Source organism: Vipera berus, assembly GCF_964194415.1.
Source record: "Vipera berus genome assembly, chromosome: 14".
In the NCBI taxonomy this organism is placed as follows: domain Eukaryota; kingdom Metazoa; phylum Chordata; class Lepidosauria; order Squamata; family Viperidae; genus Vipera; species Vipera berus.
The window spans coordinates 1897807-1923400 of record NC_138217.1 but is presented as its reverse complement, the minus strand read 5'-3'; the positions used below and the strand labels follow the sequence as shown (position 1 = coordinate 1923400).

Here is a 25594-nt window from a genome sequence, read left to right as displayed (position 1 = left end):
CTGGGTAAAGATGTTAAATTAAAAGAAAAGCAGTGACACAATTTTCTGGGAGTTTGGGATATTAGATATCCTTCCAGTTCATCCGATGAACGTTCAGGTTGCAGCAAGCTGCTGTAGCAAGAATTTCAAATCAGAAGTGCTAAATATATCCAGGTTTTCACAATTGTTTCCTTCTCATACATGTGAGAGAAAATTAAAATTCACAGTAACATCAGGTGAATCAGAAACGGTTCCTTTTCTGAGGTGTTAATACTCTGAGAAGATGACAAGCCTGCTAAGGGAGGGAGGACGGGGGGGGGGGGGGGAGAAAGATGCTTACATGGGAGACAAAGTCCAAGTGGGTTGTGGCAAAATCACACATTCCTTCACCACACAGGGCTGCCTCCTCCTTGGAATCTTCCCAAGAATTAGTTTAAATTAAAAATGGGCAGATCTCATCTTGAGAAGTGCATTCTTGACTTTGTAGAAATTGCAAGAATATGAAACGGCTGCAGTTGTATGCATTTTTGAGTTTGGGTTATTCATTCAAATTAGGGTAATCCTTCTATCCTTGTATATAACTATATCCAAATTAGAATACTGAACCAAAATAAAAAGAAAATGCTGATGAAATCTTTTAGCAATTGCAGTAAGGCAAAGTGTATACCAGAAACAAAACAAGGGTTGGTTATGATTGTAAAGAGATCCGTCATTAGGCAGCTTTTGAGCACATGATGGTAACTACCCAAATTCAGCATGGATTTATCAAGATCAAATCTAGTCATCCCATCCCAGGTTTTGGTCAGGTAATGTCTCAATGGATTATGGAAATGTTGTAGACACAACATATCACTTTTTCAGCAAAGTACCCCATGGGGTACTAGCCTTTTAGTTAAGTGTGAGTTGGAGGGTATGACCATTGAATGATTTCTCATCAACAGGAAGAGATATTGTGTGGAACACTAAAATATTTTATTAGAGAAGAAGTGGAAGGAATATTAATCGAATCTTCCAATGAAGAACTAATAGTTCAATGGGTAGTTTCTCCATTGTCTCCCTGTCCTATTCTTCTTTTTTAAGGGTTGTGGGCAGAGCTTCAGTAAAATGTCTAATACATTTTAGGTGTTTTATTATTCTATTCTGTTTTGAATTACCCATTTGGGGGAGGGAGGAAAATATTGTATTTGGCAGCCCCTGAACTTCTAAAGGGTCTCAAGCTGAGCAGACTAGTATGCAGACTGTCCCTTTGGAAAAGAGGTCAAAAGAATTGGGAATGCCAAGGGAGAAAAATGGCAGACAGTGGTACATCAAAGTCAGCTCCAGTTTCCTTCCTTCCTTCCTTCCCTCCCTCCCTCCCTCCCTCCCTCCCTCCCAGATCTGTATGATAGATGGCAGTCCTTCTGAATAGAAAGCAGCCTTGTATACATAAAAGATGAGCCATGTAGAAATCATGAGGATCTGACTGAAACCCAACTCAAGAACCAGCAGTTCTTCGGGAGGTGGCAAGCCCTGAGTTCAGACACCAGCAGCATCTTTTGGCCAGATTCAGTTGAGCAAAGAGGATAACAGCGTCCTTATGTGAAAAGCTGCTTGTGGACAGGCAGTTGTCTAAAATGGTCATTCCAGCAATTTGTAAGGTCCTGCCTCTTCTATCTTCGCAGGAAAGCTTGACTCTTGAAACAAGCGTTATTTCTCTCTTTTACTGAAAATGATTGCAGAGAAGCCAGGCGGAATCTGAAGTTCCCGCATGATTCGTTAAGCTAATTCCCCCGTGTTCAAACCCTACCCCAATGCCCCAGTCCATCAAGAGCCAATCCGCTGGCGTGAAGCTGTTGTGAGAACTCCAAAATCAGAAGGTGATAATGTCATTCCCGGGCATCGCGATCTTGGTAACAGGCGGGAGCTGGCCGGAAAGGAGTCCATCCAGATGGCCCTGATGGCCCAGTCCCACCCCACTAATTCCCAGAGATACATGAAAGCAAAAGCATCAACGACTTCAATCCCAAGTGATCTTTCCCCTCAAAGTGGCAGCGTTCCAACAGGGACCTGACACAATTGTTCCGATAAAATTCATAAAGGTTTACATGACTCATTCTAGCTTTTATTTCTAAAACTAAATGAAACTCAGTCTTTCGGTATCATTGCATCTGTTTATTGTATAAATGTTTGGAAGTGGCCAGTTGAGGGCAAACGAGAACAGGTTCCATTATTACATACGTTTGGTTACAGCCTGTCTTCTGTTCCTAGCTTACGGAGCAATCCTTTTCAGACCTGGGTCAGAATTTTAGGATCTATAATTAAGGACCAACTTTTCTTTTTTCTTATACTATTTATTTGGTTGGTTGTGTAGTGCACGTGGTGATCCATTATAGGTAACACTGAATCACACAAAAAGGTCTCTTAACTACCTATTGAAGATGCATATCTAAACTGGTGTCTTTGAATAAAAAAGAAATAATAATTTTACTAATTTTACTAATCTTAGTTAGCAATTAAAGAAGGAAAAGGTTAATTCACAGCTAAAGCCCTGAAGCTGTTAATACAGAGGAATTCTTGAGTCTGTCATTTGTACCTCTGTTACTGTCTGGTTTGGCATAGCAATGAAACAGGACAGCTACAGAACCCAATGGATAGTTAAGACTGCGGAAAGAACAATTGCAACCAACCTTCCATCCATAGATGACCTATATATTGTAAGGGTCAGGAGGGCTGAGAAATATCTACAGATATAAGCTGTTTCAACTCCTCCCCTTGGGATGCTCTGTAGGGCATTGCATGCCAAAATAATTAGACACAGGGCCAATTTTCCCCCCCTCATGCCATCATTCTGTTGTATTCCTAATTCTCACAGTATTGTCTTATGTCAATATACATTTACCCATGCTGTATGTCTGCAGTATTATTATCCTTCTCATCTTGTCTACTATCCAACTCTTATTGATACAGGTAGAGATCTAAGGCTGGGGGACGCTTCTCCAGCCCAATTGGGCCACAGGGGGCTGTGGAAGCGTTCCCCGGCCTCAAATCCGGGCGGCAGCAGCCTGGAAAAGGCCTCTGGAGCCTGGATCGAGCTGCAGTGGGGCACAGAAGCTTCCAAGGGCCCGATCCAAGCCTTGGAGGGATTTTCCTAGCCATTTGTGCCAGGAAAAAACTCCGTTCCTGGTGCAAACAGCTAGGAAAATGCCTCCAAGGCTTGGATCAGGCCCTTGGAAGCTCTGTTCTGAGCGGCAGCAGCTTGGAGCAGTCCTCCGAGGGCTGGATCCAACCTCCAGAGGCATGCAGAAGCCTCCCTGGCCTCCATTCCAGGCCGTTTGGATGAGGGCTCCGAGGCTCCAGGGATAACGGGGTCACTTTCTCCCTCAGCGCAGCAAGCTCCGGCGGGCTGGACGTGGGTGCGAGGGGCCTGGCCTTCTCCCTCAGTTGAAAGCTTCAGGCTTTCTGTCAGGCAAAAAGAAGTTGTGGGCAGAAGCAGGAGACAGGCATCTTTCGCATGGAGAATGAACGTTTCTGAGGTCCGTGAGGTCTGTTCTATCCTATCCTATCCTATCCTATCCTATCCTGTCCTGTCCTGTCCTGTCCTGTCCTGTCCTGTCCTGTCCTGTCCTGTCCTGTCCTGTCCTGTCCCGTCCCATTCCATTCCATTCCATCTCTATTCTGACAGAAAACCATCTTCAACAATGTCCAGTGATCTGAATATGTTCAGTGCAAGTTTTCTTTTCAGGAAAGCACTACTCCCAAAGGCTTTATTAATTCTGGCCCATCTTAATCTCTCAGTGGCTTTCGATGCCATCAGTCATGGAGTCCTTCTGGATTAGTGAGGCAGCTACATTGTTAACATGTAAAAGCTGTTAGAAAAGTAGAGGGCAACATATGGTTTATTGTGAGGAATGAATGACTGCAAGAGAAGCAAAATGTCTGTTTATAAGACTTGCTTCTGCCACAGTGTATAAGCGCAAGAGTTGGGTATATCAGGAGAAACAAAAACGTATTGGATGGGATGCTTAAGTGTGTATTGTTTAAACAAGAGGTAAGCTGAATGGGGGGAATATGAGGATGGATTGAATTTTAATCTGAACAACCAGTGTGAAAGAAGCGTTTTGAAACAGGGTGCAAAGAGAACAAAATGAGGATTGACTTACAAGCATATATGAATGGAGGGTACCTGGGTTGAAAGGAATGGAAATGGAGGTTGGATTGGATGGAAGTTGTGAGAAACTTGAAAATGAAAAGAGTAGTTAAAATAAGCCATATATGGAAATGCTGAAAGCAAGAATGATTAGAAAAAGGCACAGAGGGATAATGATATTGGATTAAACTAAACTTTGTCACATGTTTTACTCTTATTCTTAATTCCTCCCTTTAATTTCTTCCGATGCTAACTCTTTGCTCCAGAACGCTGATGACAAAGCATGTTATGTTCCCGGTACCTGATGTTCTTGCTGACACTTGCATCTTTTTCCACAGAGTCGGATGGCCGAGAGCCTTCGCCTTTTTGACTCCATTTGCAACAACAACTGGTTTATCAACACCTCCCTCATCCTTTTCCTGAATAAGAAGGATCTTCTGGCAGAGAAAATTCGCCGAATCCCGCTAACGGTTTGTTTTCCTGAGTACAAGGGCCAAAATACGTACGAAGAGGCGGCCGTCTATATCCAGCGCCAGTTTGAGGACTTGAATCGCAACAAGGAGACCAAGGAGATTTATTCACATTTCACTTGTGCTACTGACACCAGTAATATCCAATTTGTGTTTGATGCGGTGACAGACGTCATCATTCAGAACAACCTAAAATATATTGGCCTTTGCTAAGGATCCTCTGAGGAAATGAGCCTGGCTTCGTGTGGCGATGTAAAATAGGCAAATCCCTCCATTCACAGAGGGAAAAAACAGGGCACACTTGGAATATCCAGTTAGGGAGGGGAGACTTTGCCTGGCGCACATTCGCAGATCCCTTCAGCTGCCTCCATGTTTTCACAAAAAGAAACGGCGGCACACCTCCCTGCAAATGGTGAGGTTTTGAACCGAACTGAAAAGTTTTCACCGTCCCGGCCTCATGGGCTCATTCTGCGTCCTTTCCTTTCCTGCGGTGGCAGATTATTGTCTTTCCTGTCCTAGAAACCAGCTTCCTGTTGGGAAGAAGGCAGAGCCAGCATGCGGGACGCAGGATGTGTCAGGAGCCCCTTGCCAGAACAGCCTTTCTTTGACTCCACCCTGGGACCCAGCCTGGTGATCTCGCCCCCCCAAGCGCCCCCCCAGTCACATTCCTTGCAGCACATGCTAAGCAGATCCCAGGTACACACATTGTCTTTATGTAATTGTGTGTCACAAAATATTCCGCCTGCGGAAGGACCTGATGTGGGGGAACGGTTTGGGAGGGCTCACCTGAGTCATTCAGATTTTCAGATTGTGCGGCACGAAGTGAGAAATGAGTAGAATTACTAAACTGAAGACCAGGCTAAGTCGTGGTCACTATTCTACCAGGGAGGAATTTTATAGGTTGAAAGTTTTTCTTTTCAATCCTTTTTTGCCAAATAATTGTGTCCTTTCACACAATCTCTAAAATGAGTGGTTGAATTTTTCTTTTTGAACGCAGCTATATGGATTCTTTCTAAGTTATTGTTTTGTGTCTAGATTCTGTGTGTGCCAATGGATAGACTTACTCCTTTGCTTCACAAAAATTCTGAGAAGTACGGCAGCATTTGCAACGGCCTTTCAAAACACAGGAGCCAATGAAACTGTATAATAGAGCCTTTTAAGTCTTTTTTGGTGTTTATTTTTAAAATGTGTTGTAATTATTAGGTGAACAGATGAGTGATATGAACAATATTTAAATGTCTTGATATTTAAATTTTTAAAACTTAGTGGAATTAAAGAAATGGAAGTGATGCATTTTTCAGTTCTCTGTCATTGTGTTAAAATAATGCTGAATGGCCTCTTCCTCTGGCAAACACATACTTAAGTGGGCCAGAGAAACTGTTGTGTCTTTACTGAAAAACCTCACCTGGGGCATGTGGCCGGTGGTCACAAAGCTCATTCCCCCCCACCTCCCACATAAGTGTTCTTTCCAATTCCAGTGCAAGCTAAATGTGTAAATATGTATTCAAGAATTGTAAAGCACATCCATGCACTCATAGTTTCTCTCTCTCTCTCTCTCTCTCTCTCTCTCTCTCTCTCTCTCTTTCTCTCTCTCTCTCTCTCTCTCTCTCTATCACAAACACACACACACACTCACACTCGCCTTCCTTCCCCTCCCTCTGTTTCCCAATTGTATGAACATTAGTGGGAATTCACAGCCAAGGGCTTTAGCAGAAATAATGTTACAGGCTGTCCACTTTAAGAAAATAAATTCTCTGAATGGTCCTAACTGGTTTGTGGTGTGCTCACTGTTGCTCTGAAGCTTCGTGGTTTCACACAGGTGGGTTTCGTGGGTATTCCACTTCAGTCAAAGCCAGTCGGAGAGCAGCTGGTCCCGCTCTGAGGAGACACGTGTGACAAGCAGCCCCATTTGGAGGCAGAGCCTGAGGCCCAGGATGTGGCTCTTGCGGGGTGGGGGGGACTCCATGGCCAGCCCTGCTTGGCCATAATGGCCCTTCAAAGTAAGAGCTGTGATGTCTGGATTTCTGAGAAGAGAACTTCAGAGACTCCCGGGGCTTTGGGGTGAGATGGGTAAAATTCCCTCAGGGGCTGCTTTAATCTCTCTTGTCAATTCGCCACTTTGCATGTTTATCTTCAGTGATGTTATGGCTCAGATTTCCTTTTTTCTTGTTTGCTTTTGTTATATGTGGCCCAGAGTTTCACAGCTTCCTTTGGGCGCCCAAACAGATGCTTTAAATAAATAAATAAGGTGTGGATAAAATTGGGAAAAAATGTTTTCCAATCAGATTCCATGGTGTATAACATTAGTGGGGCTGGTACCTGAACTTGCAGGTCCCAGCACAGATTTAGAGAGGGAAAAGATTCCCTTTTGGATCCGTTCCCCAGGATGGGGGCTTCTGGCTGGGAGGCAAGAAGAACTAAGCTAAGAGCAGGAAGCTCCTTCAGCTGGAAAGGTGGCCGGCCTGGAAGGGGTGGGATTTGCCTCAGAGGTAAATTTGGGAGTGATGTTTCTGAGACAGAAACTGTTTTTATATAGAATGTTTAAACCTATTCTACAAGTTGCAGCAAATTCTAGGCTAGCTCCACAAAACTAGAAGAAAGATGTTAACCATAAGTATTCCATAAATATACATCATAATACTCTTCTTTCTATAATCTATCTTGTCTAATCATCAAAGCCATAAATCGTACATTCTTTTTTTCATTTCTACATAAAAAAATCCATAAGAAATTTCCAGTCACCAATACTGTAAATTTCTCTAATCAAAGAAGTTAGTTTATTCATTCCCACCGGCCTTTCTACCTTAAGTGCTTTTTACAATGATTGCAGAATTAACACCAGAGCCCTTCCCTTAAAAAAATACAATAATTCTAAACGTAGCAGAATTTCAAGTTACCCTTTGTATTTAAACGTATAGGAGTATGGACATTTGCCATATAAATTACTCTTTTTTCTTCTGCTTTTATTGCATGCATTATGGTGTTGCAATTCACAACCCAGATAAGTGACAGTGATAAGTTTTTTAAAAATTCTCTGGAGTTTAGAGTTTAAATTTTATTTAAAAATTGTCCAATTCTCTAGATTAAAAATCCTTAATTAACTGCACCCTATAGTTTTCTTGAATAGATTAGGCTGTTCTAGTATCAATGCACTAAATCAGCAAAAAATAGGATTTGACATCTGAAACAACAGCTTGCAAAATGCGGTTGCCCAGAATGAAACTAATCCAGGAAATAGCACCTGTTCTAGCAGCTGGGGCGGATTTGTGATTTTACTCTCTAGTTATAAAAGGTGTTATGGAAAAAATGCTAAAAGAGCTTTTGGTGATCCATCACCCTGAACTAGGGAAAATTAGAGATGGGATTTTAGAATAGATTAATCTCTTGGCTGTAAAGCAGCCCAAGCAATATGGTGCTCACCAACATCCTTCTGTCCTTGCTCCATCCGAGTCCTTTAAAAAAACAACAAACTGTTGGTTTTTTTGAAGAAAGAAACAAAGCACCACCCTCGAGCATCATCTTTACAAGGATGTCTTTGAAGGAACACCCCACGCAGCCTCCATAACCATTGGAACAATTGAAGTGACTCTGCAGATTTTCTTTGCAAGCCCCCCCTCCCCCAATTAGAAAAGCTAAAACTCAGCTGAGGCTGTGGGGGAAATTCTACCAGCTGCTCTTTTAACAGACAGATGTTTAGCTGAGTAGCCAAGCTCACCCAAGTAGCCATTTTGGGAACAGGGCCTCTTCCTACAGCAGCTGGTTTTGTGAAGAGCATCTACAAGATACTGGATTTTTTAAAATAGTCCCGAATAAAGCAGGCTGCCTTTTAGGCCCCCAGGCAGAGCAGAAGAGTGTATAGGGAGTCCCTGAACTTACAACTGGTTGTTCTATCATGTAGCTAAACCAGCATTACTCACTCTGGCACATATTATTGATAGGTATGTGAAATTTGATCATAAATGATTGCATTGATTAGAAAATGGTTTTTTATTATTATTATCATACAGAAAGTCTTTGACCTACCACCATTTGTTCAGCAACTGTTCAAAGTTTTGACAACCCTGAGCAAGCCCGACTTGTGAGTGGCCCTGGGAGTTCTGGCCTGGCTGTGGTCTGCGATGCAAGTGCCCAGTGCCCAGCTGGTGATGATGTTGTGGCAACCCATGGTCATGTGACCACGGCTGGCATTACCTGCCAGTTTCTCAGAAGCAAAGTCAATGGGGAAATTAGTAGGCAGCTGGAAGTTGCGGTCACGTGAGGTCTTTGCTTAACAATCTGTGCAGTCCTTGCTTTATGGGACTGTTGGAACTGCTGTCACTATCTGGCGTGGTCAAGTGATGTCACACCTTATGACTGTGTTGTTTAGCAGTGGTGATTCAATCTCAATTGCCTTTGTAAGCTAAGGACTATATTTGTGAATGGTCACTAACTGAGGCATCACTAAACAAGGAGTGGGTATGTAACATGCTGTATCCAAACAAACCATATGGTAGCATAGTATGATGGCCTGATTCAAACAGCTTGCTAAGACAAAGTTCCCACAACTGAGTGAGCTATTGAATACCCAACCATATTTTAACTTAGTCAACCATGTTGTCCTACCAAAGACAATAGGTCCTTTCCAAGTCTCATTAAATTGCAAACAAACGAAACGTAAGCTCACTGCTATATATCTTGCTGTAGAAATGAACAAATAGGAGTGTCAAGCCAGAGGAAAGCTACTGTGCACCAGAAAAGAAGTTGAAATGAAGAATAAGCTACTACTTGGTGACCGCAGTCAGTAGGACACAAGGTGCGCTGAAATGGCAACTCTCAGAATTCTTAGTCAGCATGGCCATCCTGGCTAAGAGTTACAATTTCAACACATCAGGAGATGCTGGGCTGGAAAAGGCTGCTATAAAACTACTAAGGAAAGTACTGAGTCATTCATTAGTTCCAGCATTCAGCCTGAAAATGATTTAGCTCTTCTGCTCAACAAGACTTAGCAGGAGTTGAAAAGTGCGCATTCCAGTCTGATCAGCCTGCCTGATTCATTGTCCAAGGGCCAGGAAAAACTGGGATCCAAGCCTTTCCTCTGGTAGCCTGGCCAGACATGCAAATAACCTAAGCACCCATTTGCTTCTAAACGTATTCTATCCTTAGCGATTATCTTCATGCCTCAAGCTAACCACAAGTTTTGTTTAACCACAGGATAAATCAAAATTAGCTGATTCACACCACACACACTACCTAAAGCCAAGAAACCACATTAAACACTACTATGATTTGTGTCCCCAGACAGAACGTGGACCTGCACATGCTGCTGCCTGACAAGACTGCATTTTCAACAGGGCCAGAGTTGTTGTTCCTTCAGACTTGCTTTCCATTCTGCAGCCTCCCTTCTTTGCCTGGCATCTTTGCCCATTCAGCCTCGTAAGCGTGGAGTACAACCGGCATTTAATTAGTTCCAGACACCTCAAGCAAGGAAGTCAGGCTACAAGCTTCAAAGGAGACAGATTCAGAAGGTTTTGTGGGAAGTTTTACATCAAAATATATTTTATTCCTTATAGCGTCTTCATCTTCCCTTGAACATTAACAGAATCCACAGTGGACTGAGAATCAGTGTCTCTGCTAGATAATTGACCGTCTAGCTCTAGCTGAAACTAAGTGAATCAAGTAAAAATAACAAACGGAAGAAAATGTTTTGCTCAAACTTCGTTAAACCCCCAAATAAATTACCCAGACCTAATCTGCGTATCAGAGAAGGTGTGTAAGCCCAGAGTTAATTGAAACAGTCTCCCAGTGGAATTGCATGTTCACAAGAATAAAGACAAACCCACGTCCCTCAAGCGTTACCCTAGAATCAGCATGTACACACTTCCACACCCAGGACAAGCTGCCCTATGAAACAACCCCACTGCACCCCATTTTCTCTGCAGCTGCCCCCATAGGCAAACCTTTTTGCTTTGGGGAATAAATAATTCTCCTTTCCTCACAGCTGTCTGGATTTCATTTTTATTTATTCTTGCACAATCCTGGCTTAAGTTGGAGCCCGAAATTATTCTTCTCAGTTTCTGTGCAAGGGTACTGACATGGCATCAGTGTAAATATTTGAGGCCATCACACACGCTTGCACACATATAAAATACAACTTGAAAGACCCAAAGCTTTCAAGAGATTAAAGATTGTTAGGTTTTTGTATAATAATTAATCTGACCTGTAGGTGTTTCTGATAGTAGTTTCAGCGCATAATGCATGTTCCACCGACAGATATCAACAGGATCATTCAAAAGCTGTGCCAGTGCTGGGATGACTCCATGTTCTACAAAATTCGTCCTAAAATTTGGAGCACCATAAATTCATCTTTCCAGAATTTTGAAAATGTAATGTAGAATAACTTTAATTTCCCCTGCTCTTTAAACTGCATTTTTACAAAATACCTACCTGCCAATGCTGTGTGTCGCCATTATGTATAGGACCTCTGTAGTTTTTTGTCGCACAGTTTTATCTTCATCGAGAAGCAGCTTTTTCAAGTTGTCTAGAAAACCTGAAAGGAAGAATTGCATTTATTTATTCCATTTATACCTGCCTTTCAACAAAAGAAAAATTGAGAAAATGAAGAATATAAAGAGGCAATGCAAAGGCAGAATTAAAAACAAATACTAAGCATTATAAAAGTGCAAGAGGATTTCTTAGAGGAAAGGATTACAAAAGAGAGCGCCCAATAATGGCAGAGAGATAAAGTAGATCCTCTGTTACCTTCTGACCAGGCATATATACAACCATTTGTTCAGCACTTGTTCAAAGATAACAATGCCAGTAAAAAAAGTGACTTATGACCGGTCCTTTCACATATGACCGACACAGCATCCCCACAATTATGTGATCAAAATGTAGCGCTTGGCAACAGGCGTATATTTATTATGGTTGCAGCGTCCCAGGGTCATGTGATTACCATTTATAGCCTTCCCAGCCAGCTTCTGACAAGCAAAGTCAGATTTGCTTAATGACCATGTGATTCACTTTACAACGGCAGTGATTTGCTTAACAAAAGGTCACAAAAACAGGTATGACCAGCTTGCTTAGCAGGAGACATTCTGGCTCCAGTGGGGTGTGTGTGTCAAAAGTTAAGGACGGTCTGTGTGTGGATCAGGAATCCCGCCAGTACGTCATGCCTGAACTTTGACATAAGAAGTTGAAAAGGGGATCATATCCCTAGGGAGACAGCAAAATGCAGGTGTCATAAGGTCCAGCTGCATTCTAAATGCAAATTGATGAAACAAGAAAAATCAAATGAAATTAGAATTTATATAAAAAGGGGACAAAACTTCAACCACACTGCCACATTCCGCCGTGCCCCCCCCACCCCATTCTCCTTACATCCTTATGTTAATGACAGAACTTTTTCAAGGCCAGATAAATCAGTGAAATAAATTATAACATACAATTAGTTTATACAGCTTGTTTTTATTTCCAGTATAAGAAATAAAGAATAGGATTGAGCAAAGCCAAATACTATATGAATTTTCATATCAAACTGTATTATAAAATTAGCTTTTTCCTTTATGTGGGAATTCATAATTATTAATGGTTATTTATAATTTAACTTAAAACTTTTAAATTCAGTTTTAAGTTTAAATATTTTTATTTCTCTTGTGCTGTTACAAGTACATGTTTTCTGGGGGGTTTTTTAAATGCGTTTCTACATAAGAGAATAAAATGTGAACTTAGAAAATATAAGAACAATAATATATTTTAGTTTCTCCCATCTATACAATGATTCACCCTGGATAATTAGCTGGGGGGAAAAACAAGTTGCAACTGGAATTTCTAGAATTCCTACTCTGGATTCAACTCAGAGGCTTTATATGGAGATATAAAAGCTACCAAACACAACTATATCAATAAGATTTATTTACTTATTTATTTATTATTTTGATTTATGAATCTGCCCATCTCAAATTCATAACTCTGGACAGCTAACAATATTTTACAAACAGATTAAGGCATAAAGAACAAGCAGTGACAACACACATGTAACTGCAGCTGGCTACTGGGAAGGTGCCATGCAAACCTGACCCAGAGGTGAGAGAGGGAGAGGGGGACAGAGAGAACAGAGGCTGGAAAGTAGCACAACTACGAAAGTGTAAAGAATGTGGTGGCTCTCAGTAATGAGCACAAAATATAGGAAGGCGTGGATCAAGTTCTGTGACTCAAGGAATCTGTGCCAATGCAACAAGTATGGAGAAAAATAAGAAGTCTTCATGCAGGAAATGAATCTCGGGCATGACTCTCCCTAGGGTCTTAAGTAGGTCAAAGTACAGGAAGCGGTAAGGTGCTTTCAGACTTGCAAGACTCTGTGACTGTTGCTTTCCGAATCTGGTCCACCTCAGAGCCTACTTCGCCTGATCCACTGACTGCCGATTCGTACCCCTTGGCCCTGGTCTTACCCTCTGTCTGGGGCAACAGGGAATCAGTCCACACCTTCCTGGGTGGGAAAAATCCTTCAGCTCTCTGAAGACAGCAGTTACCCCTCCCCTTGCTCAGATGTTTAGACCAAACACCCAGGGCCTTCAGTCCCTCCTTGTACTGGGCTTCACAGCCTTCGGAATTTGCTCCTGTGATGGTCTTTTGAAATACGTCTCTGGATCTGGACTCTCACCTGATAGAATGGACTCCATGTCTATCGATGCATCAGAAACAGAAAATAAGCCAACAGTCCAGTCTAACTTCGGAAAAGGCGACTGCAATCCTATTCTCTGAGTGGGTTGGGTGGTATCTAAACCTGACAAACAGCCTTGGCAGAAATTTAGAGTTCAAAAGGGCTCCTTGCTCCTCTCTTTTCTGTGCCCCATGCCAGGTCCTGCATTTTAGGAAGGACCCTGACCAAGTGGAGGCCAGTGGAGGCGGGAAGGGGCACCTGCGGTGGCAGCGCAGGTGCGTCCGAGGCTGGACTAGATGATATTCCGGGTACAGGATTTTTTTTTACCCTCCGCAGTCCGGCTCACTCCCAGCCCGGGGAATCACCGGAGGGTCACTTTAAGAGCGGTGGACTTCAACTCCCAGAATTCCCAGGGCGGCACTCGGGGCCGAGGAGCTCCGGGAGTTGCAGTCCACGCCCCTTGACGCGGCTCAGGCGAGGCACGCGGGGCTGGACGGCCGCTGGGCGCCCGGGCCTTCTCCCGCCCGCCGTGGCCAGGCCGCCGCCGCTCACCCAGGCCGATGGCTTGGTAAGCGTTCTCCGGGTCGTGCACCAGGTCGCAGAGCGCCATCAGGGCCCGCTGCCGCGTCAGCAGCTCGGGGTGCTGCAGCTCCTCGTTGAGCTTGGGGAGGCCTCGGCGGCCGAAGGCCACGGGCGCCTTGGTGGGGTCGATGTCGGGGGGCAGCTGGGCCGAGATCCGCGGGTGCGCCATGCCGGAGGGGAGCCCGCCGAGCCGCGCGCGCCTGGTTGCTAGGCGACGGGGACGCCGGGCGGGAAAGTCTGCGCACGCGCACCTGCCTGCTCGGAGCGGGGCGGAGCCTTCCCGCGGGTCTGCGGGCGCTCGCCCGAGCGGCTTCGGGAGCGCTCGGCGCCCCTCGTGCCTGTGCCGCGCTCGGAGCGCTCCGCCGACCCGGATCCGCGGCCGCCGCCTTCGCCCGCCGCCGCTCTGCCACTGCGCGCCGCCTTTTCCGACCCCGCCGGGCCGCGGCTGCAGGGGGTGGAGGGCTGCCGCGGCTCCCGATCGAAACCTTGGGAATAAGCCCTTCCCCTGCAGGGGAAAGGAGCCCACCTCGCTTGAGAAGCTGCTTAAAGAGAATATTGCAAAGTTACGAGAAGGGCCGGTCCGAGCAGGTGGTTCAAACCCAAGGCGAGGATGGCGCAGCGAATCAGTTGCCAGGAAGCGCGCTTGTTTTCTGGATCGCTCGGTTCCAAGAGCGGATCCGCTCCTGTGCAAACATCGGCGGCTCAGAGCCTCGTGCCTTTGCTGATCGGCCGCCCTCGCTGCTGGGTCGCTGCGAGTCGGTGATGAGTAAGTCGGGGCGCCTCCTGGAGCTCCTGAGCTGCAGCAGGAAGATGGTGCTCAGCGGAGCAGGATCAGACCTCAGCTCCTGAAGGGGCGGGCTTCTCTTGTGAGACCCAGCCAGATACAACGCAGAAATGCAGCTGTTTCCCTTCTGATCAGCTGGTGGGCGTTTCCCTGTCTTCTGGGAAGGTGGAAGGGTGTCTGTTTGGCTCTGAACTGCTGGGCGTCCCAAAGTGAAGAAAAGGGACAGGAAAGGGGCTCAGGAGAAGTGGAAGGATTGTGGCAGAAATTTTGGAGCTTCGGAACGGCAAGAAATGCCCAGAGAACAACAAATTTGTGGGGCTAGGAGGTGGAAAGAGGCAGAGGGTAAGCCAGACACGAGCGCCAGCAAGGAAATAGAGCCTTAACCCTGACTGCTCCCAAAGGGAAGTGGAACCAGACCGACACTGTGAGCTGATCAGAGAAGTTTCTTTATTGCTACTTGCCTCTTTGCAAGAATCTCGGCTAGACGGACTGCAGTCTCTTGGGAATGACCAGACAAGGGCTACAAGGGTTTTAGGGAGGGAGGTTAGGTTTGGGTCACTTTCCCCCCTGCAGGGACTCCAAGTTAGCTAGTAGGGAGTCTACCATGAGACATGCAGCTCAGAGTAGTAGATAAGAGGAGTAAACAAGAGATACCTAGTTTAAGGAGCACAGGCCTCCGTGCCCAGAAGAACAAGGCCAGGGCCAGAGGAACTGTAACCCTGGAGGACCCTTGCGGGCCTGGGCAGGTGCCAGAAGGGAAGAGTGAGTTGCTCCTCTCTTTAGAAAAGGAAAGAAAGTAGGGCCAGGAGAGTAGAACCCAGTCAGCTGGGTGTATACTGGACAAATGACAAGGTCCTCCTCAGGCAGGTCATGGGTGAGAAAAGGCCTTTGGTGGGGATGCAGCTGCTAAAAGGCAAATGCAGTTAGGGGTGCATTAATGGGCTCAGAGCATGAGAAGCAACTGTCCCCCTCCCCTCTCATTTGCTCTGCCCCCCCCATTGCAATTCTGTGTCCAGTTCTGCTACCACCACCATCTAAGCAGGATGATGACAAACCGGGCTGTGATCAGAGGACAGCTGTCCAATTAATTTAAAGAATCAGTTTCCCTTCCGTTAGAAAAGCCACCAAGGTCTTATCTTCTTAGTTAGAGATGGCCTTGAAAGGTGCAATCCTACTCATTCCCCCTCCCAGCCTTAAAGGAATACACAAGTTTAACATATAAAATAGCTACTTCTTCATCTCTTATCAAGCAGCGTTGACATCCACCCCCCCTTAGAAAAAGGACAGATCTTGTAATGTAAACAAAACACAAGCTAGGAACTGGCTTTTGGTTTGTTGGGGTGTTTCTCATAAAACCTTTTGATAGGTCTGTCAGCTTTCACATCAGTAGATTTCACCCAAATGGCTTCCTTTCCATTGTACTAGGTATTGCAATTTTCCCTTAAAGATTCTAGAGTCAAACTTCGTAATGGGTCTGACCTGCTACCGTGAGGGGTCTAGGTGCTTTCTTAGGGGGAGGTCTTAAAGTGGAGGTTCGAAAAGGTTTCAGCAGGCTACAATGGAACACCGGGTGAATTTTCCCCAAAATTCCCCAAAATTTTCCTCTCTGGGTTGGTGATTGAGTTCCCGAAACTTATAGTTTTGGGGGACTTCAATCTACCATCGCTGGGAGGATCATCTGAGTTGGCTCGGGAGTTCATGGCTTCCATGACGGCCATGGACCTGACGCAAGTAATTTCGGGACCGACTCATGAGGGAGGCCACACCCTTGACCTAGTTTTCTTATCTGGACGGTGGTTAGATGATCTTGGTGGGGGCTCCCCAATTGTTATGCCCCTGTCATGGACCGATCATCATCTCCTGCGGCTGGTCTTCCGTTTTGCCACCCCCCGCCGTGGGTGCGTGGAACCAATTAAATGGTACCGCCCCAGACGCTTAATGGATCCCGAGAGGTTCCAGGCGGCGCTGGGGTCCCCACCTGCCTCCCTTGCTCACAGCTCGGCAGATGCCTTAGTGGAAGCCTGGGAAAGGGCAGCCACTGAGGCTCTTGACCGAGTTGTACCCTTGCGGCCCCTGACCCGGTGCAGATCCCGTCGAGCTCCATGGTTCTCCGCAGAGCTCCGGGAGATGAAGCGTCGGAGACGGGGCCTAGAGAGCGGTTGGAGATCCAGCCGATCCGAATCCGGCCGATTGCGACTAAGAGCCTATATTAGGTCTTATCTCGCTGCGATAAGGGAGGCGAGGTCTAACCACTTCGCTACCCTTATCGCGTCCGCAGATAATCGCCCGGCCGCCCTGTTTAGGGTGACTCGCTCCCTCCTGAATCAAGAGGTGAGGGAAGAACCCTTGCAGGGTCGTGCCGAGGAGTTTAACCAACATCTGTCGGACAAAATCGCTCGGATTCGGACCGGTCTGGACTCTGACTGGGCAGAGTCTGGCGATCAGGACGCAGGCGGTCTTGTCGATATTACCTGGGAGGAGTTTGATTCTGTGACTCCGGAGGAAGTGGACAGGATCATGGGGAGGCTGAGCTCCACCACATGTTTATTGGACCCGTGCCACTTGTGAGGTGATCTCATGATGAATCGTTAAAGGTGCTTCCAAGTAAAGGCATCACGCAGAGATGCAATCATATTAGCTTTATTCAATGATAGATCAAAGAGAAAGAAATACTTGGCATGAAAGCATTCATGCCTGCATGTGAGAGAGAAACAAAATAAAACAAGCTAGCATTACATAACTAAAACAAGAGAAGGACTAAGAGCTAGGAGTAGAGGTAGAAGCAGGAATAGAACTGGAGACTAGAAAGCAGCCCCTCGTGCAGAGGTATTTATGGGGGGTCTTGGTCCCTCCCTGACCATAAAACTCTCTCGCCAATGGGGCTGTCGGGTCCGAGACCCTTGGCTCATCAGTGGAAGCAAAGAAGCCTCTTTGCTCCCATCTGATGACCCTTTTGGGGAACTGCCATGGCTGGCACTAATCATCTAACACCCTTCCTGGCTGGTTTATGCCCCTTCTTGCCAGCCAATGACAGGGACCAGTGAATGTATGTGAGGGGTGAGCAGGTGTCATAGACATGCATAAAAACATTCAGAAGGCCAAACACAAACGCTTACACAGAAGGTTGTGCCGGTCAATGGGAACAGGTTTGGTAAACAGATCAGCTATCTGGTCAGCTGTATTACAGTGCTCAACATGTATAAAACCCTTTTTGGTAAGCTGTCTGACATTTTTATAGCGTATGTCTATATGGCGAGATCTAGATCCTACTGCATAAGCGCCCGAGATTGCAATAGCGGCTGTGTTGTCCTCTAGAATTTGGATGGGAAGAGGGGGAGATGCCCAGATGCTTGTTATCAGCTCATTGAACCAAGTCAAATCATTGGCTGTGTCTGACAGGCTGGCATATTCAGCCTCGGCCGTGGAGCAAGAAATAATTTTTTGCTGCCTAACATGCCAATGTATTGGGCAGCCATTTAGCAATATGAGGAAACCAGAAGTGCTCCGTCTACTTTTGGTGTCGCCAGCCCAGTCTGCGTCTGAGTAAGCGGAGAGCTGGGCCGTCTTCCCCTTCTCTGGTTCTAGCATAAGGAGGGCATCAGCTGTGCCCTTAAGGTATCTAAGCACCCTTTTAACAGCAGTCCAGTGGAATTCCTTTGGGTGTTCCACGTGCCTGGACAATAGATTCACAGCTAAAGCTATGTCAGGTCTGCTCCAATTGCTGATGTATAGCAAGGAGCCAATCACAGATCTGTAAAGCGTGTTATCTGTGAACTCAGGACCGTCCTTATGGGTGTGGTTGTAAAAGTCGGTTTGCATTGGGCTATGCGTAGGATTAGATTCTGTCATTTTGCATTTGGCCAGTAATTCCTCTATCTTTTCTTTTTGAGATAGAGCGAACCCCCCCTTTGTGGCCAAAATATGCACACCCAAGTACTTGTCAACCCGCCCCAAAGACTTCAGAGTAAACTTTTCTTCCAGGGCCTTGGCAAATTCATCACACCCTTCCTTGTCAGGCCCTACATATAATAGGTCGTCCACATAAACTAACACCCGTTCTGTGGTACCTTTGGAATTGTGTGTGAAGACACATTCATCTGCATGAGATGTGGTGAAACCAACTTGTTCTAAACTCTTTCTAAGACAGTCATACCATAATTTCCCTGACTGCTTGAGACCATATAACCCTTTGTGGAGCAACCATGTATTTCCCCCTTCTTGCTGGTAGCCAGGAGGAGCCCTCACGTAGATCTGCCGGTCCAAGTTGGCGTGGAGGTAAGCCGTCTGGATGTCGAATTGGAAGACTTCTTCTCCCAGAGCGGCTGCAGTCACGAGGGCGGCCTTGATGCTCTCTGCCCGGACGGTTGGAGAGTAAGTCTCCGAGTAGTCTTCCATATAGCGCTGAGCGAAGCCCTGGGCTACCAAATGGGCCTTATATAGGTAGAGGCCATTGGCAAGTGGTTTGGCATTGTAAACCCACCTTGTGCCAATGACTTTCCTCTCCTTTGGTGGTTGCTGGGGGGTGAAGACTTTGAGTTTCTTTAAGCTCTGCATCTCCTTCTCCATCGCGAGCTGCCATTTCTCCTGCTCTTCGATGGGCAGCTCCTGGATGTCAGAGAAGGATTTTGGGGTGACCACAACGCTGTTGACAGACGCGATGTGGCCAATGTCAATTCTCTTTGGCGGGACCCCTTTGTTGGACCGCTTCGACCTCCTTACCTTCTGCCACTCACCGCTCTTTTCTTCCGCGGGTCTCTGAGGTGTCGCTGGGGGTGAAGACGGCGTGTCTTCCTCCATGGGACTGGACGCATCTTCGTCTTGTTCTTCACTTTCGTCGGTGGCAGGGTATGTGGTCGTCTCAGGTGATGTCGTGGTCGGTGTGCCTTTGCTGGGTCGGTTGGCATATGGGCTCAGATCATTTGAGTGGATCTGGGTCCAATTGGAATCCTCTTCGAAAGAGGCAGATTGGGAAGTCACAGGCCTGCCCCCTTCTCCCAGGAAACAATAGGCCTTGGAGCCAGGAGCATAACCCAAGAACCTTAGTCTCTGGGAAACAGATCTCCCCTTCTTCCGCAGCTGTTTGGGGATGTGCACCCATGCATAGGAACCAAAAACACGCAAATGTCCCAGGTTTGGTTTCCTACCGTGAACCAGGAAATATGGGGTCTGGTTCACAACACTGCTCCAGGTGCGGTTTAAGGTGTAATTGGCATAGTGAATTGCCTCCCCCCAGTATGATTCTGCGACATTTGCGTCCGCAATCAGACTACGCATCATGGCTTGCAGAATTCCATTTCTTTTCTCAGCTACACCATTTTGCGAAGGGGTGAATGGTGCAGTAAGAAAATGGCGGATGCCCTTGCGCCTTACCCAGTCCTGGAACTTCTGAGACATGAACTCAGCCCCGCGATCGCTCTGCAATTGTGCGATCTTGGTCTTGTACTGGGTCTCTACGAAGTTGTACAGAGACTTTATGGCGTCAAAGGCTTCAGATTTTTCTGTGAGGGTATACACGTGGCCGTATCGTGAAAAATCATCAACGGCAGTGAGAAAATACTTTTTCTCTCCTAGGGATGGTGTAAAAGGCCCAACCAAATCAACATGTACTAGTTGGTACGGGTATTGAGTCTTGCGTAATGACACCTTTGAGATAGGAGCAGCCTTCCTCTTTGTTTTCTTGCAAATGGCACAGTCCAGAAACACGTCACAGTCCTTGAGCTGGACTCCCTCAGCAAACTCTCCCATCTTTTTAACTACAGGGAAGCTTGCATGACCTAGCCTCCTGTGAAGGAGGTGGGCACACTTATCGTGAAGCGGCTTCCCCACTGACACCCTCTTGGCTCTAGTTGCTTTGAGTGGTGCTGTCGGTGCCTGCTGAGATTCAGGCTCCTTGCCCACACTGCCCTTGGAAAGCCTTGGGGCAGGCTGTGGTGGCTTGGGAGAAAAATATGGTAAGCCATTTATGATGGCTATATTTCCAATGAGCTTCTGGTTCCGGGTGACATGACCTCCCCCCTTGCGAAATAAAACTTCCACTTTGTCATCGTCACACAATTTGGTAATGCTTAATAGGTTGTTGGCTATGGAGGGGGCGTGTAAAACACCTTCAACTTTCCCAAGTCCAGGTACAGAAACAAAGCCCTCCCCAACAACTGAAGCAGTATCACCATTTGCAACTTTGACAGATGAGTTAATTTTCTTTAACCTTTTAAAACCTTGACTCATATTAGTAATGTGAGAAGAAGCTCCAGAGTCCAGTAACCATAAGTCAGTGGAGCTATCAGCCTTTGTTGTGGGGGTGAGGGAACAAGTATGCAGAAAATTTCCTTTGCCCCTGCCACGCCCCCTTCCTTGCCCCTTGCCCCTTACTTGATTGGGACCACGTTTAGGGGCTTGATGTTGATGGGGGCAGTCTTTCTTGAGGTGCTCCTCAGAGCCACAGATGAAACACTTAAGTAGAGCATTAATTTGCTCTGAGTTGTGGCGCCCCTTTCTGGCTCGCTGAGTGGTGACTCTGGCATATTCTCCGGCATCTCGTCTCCTTCTATCCTCCTCGATCAGTCTTCCTGTGAGGTAGGACAGATTTATGTCTTCCCTCTTGACCGCTTCGAGTGAAACAATGAAATTGCTCCAACTCCTGTCTAGAGAAGTAAAAATTATGGAGAGCATGCTCACATCAGACACAGGAAAATCTCTGGAAATCAATTCTGCCCTGAGTGCCTTTAATTTTGCAAGATGCTCAGGCATGCTGGCACCAAACCTCAGTTTGTTTGTATAAAGCTCAGTTGTATATCTGGTGATGGAACCAATGGTATCGTTGTTGAATAAATTGTATAATAGCTGCCAAACTTGAGCAGCTCTGAGACCTGCTGGTATGCTGGAGAACAAGTTATTGTCCAGCGAACTGAGCAGAGCAGAGTAAGCCTGCAAATGTCGCCACTCTTCTTGACGTCCCCATGGGGGAGGGGGTGGTTTCTGAACCATTTGTAGAGTCCCATTCTTTAAGAGATATACTTGTATATCTTTACTCCAACTGTTATAATTCTCTCCTCCCAGTTGTAGCTTTTTAAAATCGCTTGGAAGATTTGCTGCTGGAAAATAGTCCCTCTCAGACCCATTTTCAAAGATCTCTGAAATGTCCATCGACATAAAAGGGAAAGGGAAAGGGGTTCCTTTAGTGAAAGGGGTCCCTCCAGTGGTCGAGGAGGGAATTTTTTCTTGATTATTTAGTAACTCCAGATGGGCGTGCCCGGAAACCATGTGATCCGGGGGAGGGCGTTGTTCAGGATTTCTCCCTTCTTCCCATGAGGCATTGGGGGGGCGGAGCCCAGATTTGCCAGTCTGCATTTGAGTTTTTGTTTTATCCTGCAATGAATCCTCCCGAGAACTGCAAGCACATGGATTTTCAGCATTGCCTGGTTTGCCCTGAGAAGCCCATTGCTGGTCCTGAAGACCTGAAGAGAAGGTGGGAGGCCGCGGGGGTTGATTGTTGGGAGGCTGCAGGCTGGATTTCCCCCGGCAGTTGGGCCCTGGGGAGAGGATGGGAGGCCTTGGAGGGGGGGTGGCTACCCCCAACATCTTTTTGGGCCCCAGGGCATCAGTTAGGAGCTGGATGGCGGCCTGAATGGCTGCAGCATTTGTAGGAGTCTCGGCTGGACAGACCTCATTGTCATCATTGGACTTTAGGCTTTGTGGTGGGGAGAACTCAGGAATTTGCATGCTGCTTTGGCCGGATGCCAGGGATTGCATGCTATTTCTGCTGGATGCCAGGGACTGCTGGCTTTCCAGGCTTAAAAAAGGCTTGTCTTTGTTAGACCGTGTGGGCTTACTGGGGGCCGCCATCTTGTTTCCTGTGCCAGACCATGTGGGCGGAGCCATCTTGTTTCCGCTTGCCCCAGGAAGCTGTAGCTCACAGCTGGGCGGGGGGGGGGGTTCGCGCCAAAAGCCCTGGGGTCCCGGGGTCACTAAGGGAGGCGGGCGCCATATTTGGAGGCCTCGTGGTCGGTAGGGAAAGACTCACCACGTGTTCGGAGGCTTTCTGAGCTGTTTCCTGGGCTGCCTTCCCCCTCCCCTGCATTGCAAAGATCTCTTTAAGCAGCTCTTCACGTTCCTGTGCAGTCAGCTTACTCACGCAGCGTTTGGTTTCAGCCAGGTCCGTCTCTGCAGCATCTGAGCAGTCTTGGGCAGTCTGCAAGCCTTCTATGCTCTCCTCTGTGGCGTTCAGTTGTAAAGAGACATGTGATGGGGTCCTAGACGCTCTGCTGGATCCTCTGACGGAATGAAGGTCATTTGTGCTTTCATCTGCAGCTGAGATTGCTTCAGGGACTGAAGTCTTGGATGTAGGCAGGGACGCCGTCTTTGATCGATGACTTCTGGTCACGATAGAAGAAGTCCTGCCATCTGTTATAAATGGATTTGAGCCAGGTCTTTCAGACATCTTGTTGGATAGATCCTGGCTGGCTTGGAAGCATTCCTTTAAACCATCCTCTGGCTACCAACTTGTGAGGTGATCTCACGATGAATCGTTAAAGGTGCTTCCAAGTAAAGGCATCACGCAGAGATGCAATCATATTAGCTTTATTCAATGATAGATCAAAGAGAAAGAAATACTTGGCATGAAAGCATTCATGCCTGCATGTGAGAGAGAAACAAAATAAAACAAGCTAGCATTACATAACTAAAACAAGAGAAGGACTAAGAGCTAGGAGTAGAGGTAGAAGCAGGGATAGAACTGGAGACTAGAAAGCAGCCCCTCGTGCAGAGGTATTTATGGGGGGTCTTGGTCCCTCCCTGACCATAAAACTCTCTCGCCAATGGGGCTGTCGGGTCCGAGACCCTTGGCTCATCAGTGGAAGCAAAGAAGCCTCTTTGCTCCCATCTGATGACCCTTTTGGGGAACTGCCATGGCTGGCACTAATCATCTAACACCCTTCCTGGCTGGTTTATGCAGCCCGGGAGAGGACACGCAGCTGGTTCCAGGCGGTTATATCGGCTTCTCTGAATGAGGGTAGCTTCCCCGCCGTCTTGAAAGAGGCGGTGGTGAGGCCTCTCCTCAAGAAGCCTGCCTTGGACCCAGCTGTATTGAACAACTTTCGTCCCGTCTCCAACCTTCGCTTTCTTGCGAAGGTTGTTGAAAGTGTGGTGGCGCATCAGCTCCCTCTGGTCCTGGATGAAGCGGATTATCTAGACCCGTACCAATCGGGCTTCAGGCCCGGGTACAGCACGGAGACGGCATTGGTCGCGCTGGTGAATGATCTCTGGAGGGCTCGGGACAGGGGACATTCCTCTGTTCTAGTCCTATTAGACCTCTCAGCGGCTTTCGATACCATCAACCATGGTATCTTGCTGCGGCGTCTCAGGGGATTGGGAGTGGGAGGCACGGTTTTACAGTGGTTCTCCTCCTATCTCCAGGGACGTTCGCAGTCGGTGTTGACAGGAGGGCAGAGGTCGACCGCGAGGTCTCTCGTTTGTGGAGTTCCTCAGGGGTCGGTCCTCTCGCCTCTCCTGTTCAACATCTATATGAAACCGGTGGGTGAGATCATTCGTGGTTTTGGAGTTGGGTATCATCAGTACGCTGATGATACCCAGCTTTTCCTTTCGACCCCAAACCACCCCAGTGATGCCCTCAACGTGATGTCCCGTTGCCTGGAGGCGGTTCGGGTCTGGATGGGGAGGAACAGACTTCAACTCAACCCCGACAAGACTGAGTGGCTTTGCATACCTTCATCCCGGGTCTATTCGGATATTCCACCTCTTTCTATGGGGGGTGAACTATTACCCCCCGTAGATAGGGCTCGCAACTTGGGAGTCCTCCTAGATTCACGGCTTACCTTGGAAGATCACATAGGGGCTGTGACTAGGGGGGCTTTCGCCCAGGTTCGCCTGGTGCGCCAGTTGCGGCCCTATCTAAGCCGGGATGATCTATGCACGGTCACTCACGTGCTCGTGACCTCTTGACTAGACTACTGCAACGCTCTCTACATGGGGCTGCCCTTGAGGACCACCCGGAGGCTCCAACTGGTACAGAATGCAGCCGCGAAAGTTGTGTTGGGAGTCTCCCGATACTCCCATGTTACACCTCTGCTCCGTGACCTGCATTGGTTACCAGTTGTCTTCCGGGTGAGATTCAAGGTACTAGTAATGGTGTTCAAAGCCCTACATGGCAGGGGTCCGGAGTACCTTAGGGAACACCTGCTGCCGGCATCAACTTCCCTCCGCCCTGTGCGTTCCCACAGAGAGGGCCTCCTCACGGTGCCACCGGTCAGAGAATGTCGATTGGTGGCCTCCAGGGGGAGATCCTTCTCTGTGGGCGCCCCGGAGCTATGGAATCAGCTACCGGTTGAGCTCCGGACGGCGCCCGATCTTCGCTCCTTTCGCCGCGAGCTAAAAACATACTTTTTTGAACAAGCTGGCCTGGCCTGATGGGGGATTGGGGGGGTTGTTATTGTTATTTTATTGGGGTTTTAAGATGTATTAATTGTTTTTAGTATATGGGCATGTATTTAATTATTTTTTAACTTTTGTAATCCTGTATTTTTATTCTTGCCCTGTTCACCGCCCTGAGTCCTTCGGGAGAAGGGCGGTATAGAAATATTATTAAATTAAATTAAATTAAAAGTCTGGGTAGTTTCAACTTTACTGTGACCGGGTTGATGATTTTCCCAATGGGGAAAGGCCCCAAGAATTTCGGTCCCAATTTCTTATTGGGTAGTTTAAGGCGTAAGTATTTGGTCGACAAATAGATCTTTTCCCCAACTTGGAATGATTTTTGGGGAGCTCTCTTTTTGTCAGCTTGCTTTTCGTAGGTCTCAAAAGTCTTTTTTAAGGCCACCTTTGTATTTTTCCAAACTTCTTCCCAACCCCTCACCCACTGATCGAGAGTCTGGGAAACGGAGGGTAACTGAGGGTATTCCGGTATGGGGTTGAAATCTTTCCCTGTGGCTACACAGAAAGGAGTGTAGCTGGTGCTGCTAAGTACTGAATTATTGTAAGCCACCTCTGAAAAAGGGAGG

General features: G+C 47.0%; 3 protein-coding genes across 3 annotated transcripts in view; 2 read left to right on the top strand and 1 right to left on the bottom strand.

Moving 5' to 3' along the window:
* Positions 1-6131, top strand: part of GNAZ (G protein subunit alpha z) — a 66453-nt gene extending 60322 nt beyond the window's left edge. Inside the window, exon 3 of the mRNA XM_081339261.1 lies at positions 4444-6131. Coding sequence (XP_081195387.1) covers positions 4444-4788 — 345 coding nt within the window. The 3' untranslated portion in view covers positions 4789-6131. The remainder of the gene's footprint in view (positions 1-4443) is intronic.
* The window catches only part of RSPH14 (radial spoke head 14 homolog), a gene marked incomplete at both ends in the record, with an annotated part of 86211 nt that extends 72244 nt beyond the window's left edge, over positions 1-13967 (bottom strand). The window contains 3 exons of the mRNA XM_081339262.1: positions 10772-10890; positions 10999-11101; positions 13769-13967. Coding sequence (XP_081195388.1) covers positions 10772-10890; positions 10999-11101; positions 13769-13967 — 421 coding nt within the window. The remainder of the gene's footprint in view (positions 1-10771; positions 10891-10998; positions 11102-13768) is intronic.
* The window catches only part of RAB36 (RAB36, member RAS oncogene family), a 29088-nt gene continuing 17198 nt past the window's right edge, over positions 13705-25594 (top strand). Inside the window, exon 1 of the mRNA XM_081339264.1 lies at positions 13705-13784. Within this exon, the coding sequence (XP_081195390.1) occupies positions 13777-13784 (8 nt within the window). The 5' untranslated portion in view covers positions 13705-13776. The remainder of the gene's footprint in view (positions 13785-25594) is intronic.